The sequence below is a fragment of the Chaetura pelagica genome, unplaced genomic scaffold, assembly GCF_000747805.2.
Source record: "Chaetura pelagica isolate M959 unplaced genomic scaffold, ChaPel_1.0 scaffold55, whole genome shotgun sequence".
Taxonomy (NCBI): Eukaryota; Metazoa; Chordata; class Aves; order Apodiformes; family Apodidae; genus Chaetura; species Chaetura pelagica.
In genome coordinates, this window is record NW_009953571.1 from 4,450,502 (window position 1) to 4,457,336 (window position 6,835).

General features: G+C 46.5%; 1 protein-coding gene across 1 annotated transcript in view; it reads left to right on the forward strand.

Moving 5' to 3' along the window:
• Positions 1-6,269, forward strand: part of SPINT1 (serine peptidase inhibitor, Kunitz type 1) — a 17,637-nt gene extending 11,368 nt beyond the window's left edge. Inside the window, exons 4-10 of the mRNA XM_009999565.1 lie at positions 414-584; positions 1,280-1,306; positions 2,219-2,344; positions 3,254-3,304; positions 4,084-4,254; positions 4,929-4,985; positions 6,070-6,269. Of these exons, the coding sequence (XP_009997867.1) occupies positions 414-584; positions 1,280-1,306; positions 2,219-2,344; positions 3,254-3,304; positions 4,084-4,254; positions 4,929-4,985; positions 6,070-6,269 (803 nt within the window). The remainder of the gene's footprint in view (positions 1-413; positions 585-1,279; positions 1,307-2,218; positions 2,345-3,253; positions 3,305-4,083; positions 4,255-4,928; positions 4,986-6,069) is intronic.
• Positions 6,270-6,835: the final 566 nt, after the last annotated feature.

Genomic DNA, 6,835 nt, shown 5'->3' on the forward strand with positions numbered 1-6,835 from the left:
CTGGTCCCCAGGGATTTTGCAGCTGGGAGTTTTTCTAAGCTGAAGATGGTGTCTTCTTAAAATCCATGGATGAATCCCTTTTTGGCTCCATGTAATCTTTGCACAGCTGCAGCATCCTGAAGCAGGGAGTTTCACAGCTTAGCTATGTGCTGCGTGGAGGAGCAGATCCTTTGGTTTTATGGACGTGGCACCTTCTAATTTGATTTTGCAACCCCACCTTTCATATAAGATAATTTATACCGTGATTCCCTGAGTAGGGAATCCTATACCTTCTCCATGCCACTCAAGAATTTACAGATCTTTCAATCAAATGTCCACAGTGTTGACAGACTTTCCTTTGGAAGATCTTCTCTTTTGTATACATGAAGGCAAAGCAAGCTAACCAGAGCCTTTGATGTTAACTTTCTTGATAGAGCATTGTTTGACTCCTAAGAAGGTGGGTTGGTGTCGGGGATCTTTTCCACGTTGGTTTTACAACCCAAGCCTTCAGCAGTGTGAGGAGTTCATCTTTGGTGGCTGCAAGCCCAACAAGAATAACTATTTATGGGAAGAGGAATGTGAACTTGCCTGCAAGAATGTTAGAGGTGAGTCTGCTTCGAAAATCAGCCCACTCTTTCTCATTGGATTGGGATGACCCTGTGGGCAGGTACTACAACTTCTTGGCTGGCAGCTAGTTAGAGCTCAGAAAGCTAAGGAGGCTGGGCTAATTATGAATGGGGAGTCCTAGTCTTACACAGCCAGCATATCTGACTGATCCAGCTCCTGGGGCACTACTCCCCTGGTCAGTGTCCCAGGTGTGTCTCTTGCTGCAGAAACCCTCACCAAGTCTCCATGTTGCATCTGATACCTAAATTCAGAGGGTAGCATTGTGCTGTGAAGGACCCAGAAGTGTTTCACTCCTAAAATGAAGTTAAACTTTTGCCTTGGCACTCTCTTAGCCAAGTCTGAGAATCACTTAGTGCTACTGCAGATAAATGGGCTGAGCCTCTGCCAGGCCCTTTGCAGAGCACAGCTTAAGGTGAAGACAAAAGCCTTGGAAAAGACTGTTTGGGCATGGTCTAGCTAGTGGTGGGAAGTTCCCCTGTGCTCCTCCAGGCTTACCTTCAGCGTTTCTGGGTGGACACTCATATTTTCCCTCCCTAGCCCTTACAGGGCTTCCTTCCAGAAAACATGCACTTCTTAGGTGAGGTGTGAAGCTGATCCTGAGCTGACAAAATGATGTGGTGATACTTTTTATTTTATTTTATTTTATTCATACTTTTTTTCCTTCTCTCTTCAGGTTCTGTTGGTGGGCGACAACCGCCAGGTGAGCCTCCTGTACCACTGTGTAATCCTGCTGTGAGCTCAGGCTCAGTGTCTGATGTCCATTACTGTGGCTTTTCATTAGCACTGGAGACTCATTTCTTTACTAGGCCTTTCACTTTCATGTCATAGGATAATTCAGGTTGGGAGTTACCTCTGGAGGTCATCTGGTCCAAGCCAGTACTCAGAGCAGGGCCAGCTGTGAGTCACGTTGGGCTGCTCAGGACTGCATCCAGTCCAATTTTGGAGATCTCCAATGAAGGAGATTTTATACTTTCCATGGACAACCTGTTTGATGACCCTTGCTACAGTTTTTTTCCCCTTACATTGAATAACTTTCCCTTGTTGCAACTTGTACCTGTTGCTGCTCATCCCATTACAGTGCACATCCAAAATGAGAATGTCTCTGTCTTTTCCATAACCTCATGCTAGGTTTTGTGCTCCAGCCCCTTGCTGAGTCTCTGCTGGATTCACTCCCGTATGGCAGTCCTTCTTGTTCACTGGGGAGCTCAGAACTGTGCACAGTACTGAGCACTTGGGGACCACCTCTGGAGCAGAGGGGAATAACTGCTCTTCTCCATTGGGTCTCACAGCCCAATGTGAAGGTTTATGTTTGGTTTTCCTAATTTATTCCCCCATGCTTGGGCATTGTCTCCATATTCTTCCAGAGTAGCTCATTCTTGCTTCCACCTTCTGTGTACTTCTGTTTTGAGAGGAAGCATGGCTGTGCCCAGAGCAATGTTCCATTTACAAACAAGAATTTATTAATTTTTTTACTGCAGGGTGGCACTGAACAGAGACCCTAACCAACCTGCCTTGCTTCTTTTTTGCCAGCCCTGTCAGCAGCTTTTAAGTCCCTGTGTAGCTGGGGGAAAGAATTAATTGTAATGAGCTATCTGAACTGTTTCTGATGCAGTGTGCAATGGGAACTGTCAGTCCCCCTTCTTCAGATGCAATGATGGCTGCTGCATTGATGCCTACCTGGAGTGTGATGAGACCCCCGACTGTGCTGATGGATCAGACGAGATGTATTGTGAACAATGTAAGTACTTCAAATTCTGGCTTAGACAACTTAGTATCTGCCCAGTGATGAGTGCAATGGAAGTTACAGGTGCTGACTTAATGCTTTCTTCTGTTCTTATGCCTGACCCTGCATTACCTTTTCCCATAGTTCTGCAGGTTCTACCATCTTCCATTTCTGCTGACTGCAAGAGCTGGTCTTCCTTCTGGGATGATTCCTGCCACTTAAATACTCTTCAGTTCTCTTCTCTGTAAGACTTCAGAGCTTGTCCTGCCCTCCCCTTCCTGTATCTTTCTCACTTTCTCACCTTACCTGCCCCCTGAGCTGGGAGATGGGAAATAAAACCACAATTTCTCTCAGGCTGTCCAGTGTCATAGTCCTCTGAAAATCCTCATGTTATACCAAAGTAAATGCACAGTGTTGAGCTGCACAAGACTGTAATCCCTCCTCTCACCCTGCCTCCCTCCTTCTTCTGACAGAATTCCTATAATCTCCTATATGTGGGTGTTTTGCTGCCTTTTTAGGTTGCAAGCATACGATGCATCTCTTTTGCCCTCTCTTAAACCCTACACTAGTGCTCTTTCACATTTCTACACTTCTTAAAACCTGGAGTGATAGTGGTTTCCCCATTCTTCCTGATGAAAGAAAAAAAAAAAAAAAAAGCAAGCAGCCCTTGTTTTCCTTAGTTTTGTCTCTGTGTTTGTGGAATGGAAATTTGGAATAGCTTCTTGTTACCACATTTTATTCTTTCCATGTTCTTCTCATAGCTTTGAGATACTTAAGAACCTCAAATTATGTCTCCTTTTCCTGGCTTGTGATAGCAAAGGAACATGCAAGAAAGCCCTCTCTGCCCATGTCTGCATGGACAGAGGCATTTCTTTTGTATTCCAATGGTGAGAGAAATTTTAACATGAAATGTTTCTCTTGCAGATGCTCGTGAGTTCAATAGACTGCAGAAAATCAACATCACACGTAAGCAGAGTATGTACCACGCAGAGCACCTGCTTTTGTTCTTCAGTCTGCTGTTGCATGGTAGAACTGCTTCTCTGTAGAATTGCAAAACCATATGCAGCATCTGTGTAGTCCCTGTACTAAAAATGAGCTAGAGCCTGCTCTCTGACTGTAAGCACAGCAGGCTTTCACTCTCCTTCCTAAACTTTTTCCACCCAAGCAGGTCTCATGCGTATTGGGCACAGTACCTGGCCTGTACAAAGCCCTGCAGCACTTTTTTTGGAAATAGTGCAGACCAAAGCAGCATGGGGGTCACAACAACAGCATAATAGGAGTAATCATACGCATGCCTGTGTTCAATCCCATACCTTTGCCTTGTCTTTACTAGAGTAGGCTGTGGCACTGTCACTGGGCTAAAAGAATACATCCCAAGTCAGCTTGAATGCAGCTTGCTTGTTGAGGAGACCTGAGCCAAGCTGTGGTTTCTGTGTGGCCAGGCTCTTCATGTTCCCTTCTGCCTCCTGAGGAGGACAGGTGGTTTCTGCAGGGGACTGAACCCAAGGTCTAGCATGACTGCATGATCTGATGTACCTCTTTCCTCCTGGCTTGTTGGGTTTATGGGCAGGTGGCAGCTCACTGTGGCAATGCCAATTTGAGCAGCTGGCAACTAGGCAACGGAGACCTGAGAGCCATTGCTTTGGCCATGGATTCCCTCTGCCATGGTGCTTGTGCTTCCATTGTAAGCAGAAAATGTTGCCACTCAGGGATCACAGTTCTTGGGCTAGAGCACCTCTCCCTTGCTTTCCCAGGTCACTGTGTGGACTTGCCTGATACTGGACAGTGCACCGAGAGCATCCCCCGCTGGTACTATAACCCATTTTCTGAGAAATGTGACCCCTTCACCTATGGGGGCTGTGGTGGCAACAACAACAACTTTGAAGAAGAGGAAGAGTGCCTGAAATCGTGTTCAGGCGTCACAAGTAAGCAGACATAGTGGGGACTGGAATTTTTACTGATCAAAATATGAAAATCACTCCAGACTAAATTCTCTGGTCCCAAAGAGGCAGTGACTTGGGAGCTTTCAGTCAAAGGAGCTCTGCTCTCAAATTCTGGCCATACGTCACAGTGTTCTTCAACATGACTGATGGCTCACAGGGAACAGTGTGTGTCTACAGCATCTTTCTACAATGCAGCCTGTCATTTCTCAGAGCTGGAAAACATTTTGGGTGCTGATGCTGAAAAAGGGGCAGAGGAGGATGGCAAAACTAACCAGAGATATGGTATGGCCTCTTTAAAGAGAATCTAACTGCCGAGTTTGGTTCCAGTTCTCCCAAATGGGAGGGGAGAAATTAAGAAAATCCTCAATATACTAGGCAGAAATTTTAAATAAACAAGAGGGAAAGGTTTATGTGTTGCTGTAAAGGCCAACAGTGGAAACAGAAGGAATTCTGCCAAGCTGTATCTCTTACGAGGCAAGCTGTTGCTGCTTTTCAGAAGTGCCACTCTCGGCCTGTCCTGAGAGCTCAGTCAGGAGGGATGCTGTATGCATTCAGTCACTTCAGAGCACTGGAAATACTCTCCTCACAAACCTATCTTATCCCCTGTTCCCCACCTTCTTTGTAAAACTTTTTCCCCCTTTCTGCTCCCAATTCAGAAGCAGATGCCATTGGTCGGAGATGGGAATCGTTTGAGTCCCAAACAGCTATGTTAAGTGAGTAACAGTTTTTTTCCTACAGATCTTGCTTACTGCATTTATGCTGTCCTGAAAAAAATAATAGCCTTTTTCTGCCACCCTGCTTTTGAAGCTGAGGGAGCAATGTGGGATTTGTGGGATGCTAGAAGTGGCAAGAGATGCTTTCGTGCCCTGTGGTCCAGTTTCTCCTTTGTCTGTGACTCAGTGGCTCACAGCAGAGGCTCCTCATTTTCCTTCCAGAAACCTGAATGAATGCTCCACTGTTCAGCATAAAAAAATGGCAAGTAAAATTCTTCCTAAGGGCCAAGTTCACATAAGGACCACTAAATTCTTCAAGAAAGAAGACCTAAGTGGGTATGTGAATAATGCTGGTTGGTAGACTGTGGAGAAATCTGATGACCCTATAGATGTTCTCTACAACTGTAAGGAACACCAAAGCTATTGAATTACTAGTTTTTAAAAGACTATCACATGAAGGTTGGTGTCCTTTCACCACAGAGCTGTAAGGTTTCTTTCTTCAGGAAAGATATCCTGAAGTTATACACTTCTGTTCTTCAACCCTAAAGATTGAGTAAATCTTCAAATGCACACCAGCTCTCAAATGCTTCATGGTTTGACTATCTGCTGATGATGCAGAAGTTTGGCTGGCTGTAGAACACCCGAGTGCTCACAGGCAGCACTGCTGTGAGCTATTTCCCCACAAACTCAGTCTGCCCACCATAGCTCACTCTGACAGCATTATCCCAACCAGGAGGTGCTTTCTGCACCGTTGGTGGCCTCCCTGTTGACGCAGGAAGCAAGGGCTTGATGTTAACAGGACTGTCAAATGGCCGAGCCTGCCCAAGTCCCCGAATAGCCTTTAGAGGGCGTGGTGCATCTGAGAAATGATGGGAACCATAGTATAGCAGAGACGGGCTGGCTATACTATTGTGCCATTCAGTTGCCTTCGCTCAGATGTGCATTGACCACCCTGCTGTCAGGCCAGCTCTTGCCCACCTCTTCTCTTTGCCAGTGCAGCTCTTGCAGCAGCTTTTGTGCTTGTTCCTTCCTGTGTCAGAGCTCAGGGAGCAGCCCTTCCAACCTGTCATTATGTTCCCTGCAGGTCCCTTTGAGGTGGTGATTGCCGTGCTCCTTGTGGTCTGCATCATGGTGGTCCTGGTGATCATCGGCTACTTCTTCCTGAAGAACCGGGAGAAGAGCCGCCGCCGCCGCCGCCAGCCGCCCACTGCTACCAATTCAACTGTCTCCACCACAGAGGACACTGAGCATCTGTTTTACAGCAGTGCCACCAAGCCAGTCTGACCTATAACCTCTCTCTCTCCAGCCCAGCACTAGGACATTCCCCCGTACTTCTGGAGTTCTGTTTTTAGACACAGGCTTGTGCCTGAAGGGCTCTCTCTTCAAAGACATTTGTAGCATCAGGCCAAGATGTAGCCATGATTTGGCAGTACTAGTGTTTGTGATTTGTCTTGGCTAAATGGTTGTGCTGGAAAGTGAGAATCTGGGGGCATTCTGATGCTCTCTGATGTCTATGCTTTCCTAACCTCACACAGTCCAGTGAAACTCTGAAATACATCTTTATTCCCACTCAAACCCAGAGCACAACTCCACTCAACTTAGTGAAGGACACTGGGACGGGATCTGTGAAGCATTTACATTGGTGAATGGTGCAAGCTCTCCAGAGCCAGCAATTTTTTTAACTTGTGCCACTTTCTTCCACCCAACCTTGTGTTTTCCTCCCTTCCCCCCCAGTCCTCTGCAAGGTGGCCCTTCCTCCTAGCAGTCCTGGTCTTGGTGAACCTGCTGAGAGCTATGTGACTCATGTAACCATCCAGACCTGTTCATGGGCTCTGTGACACTCCCCAATG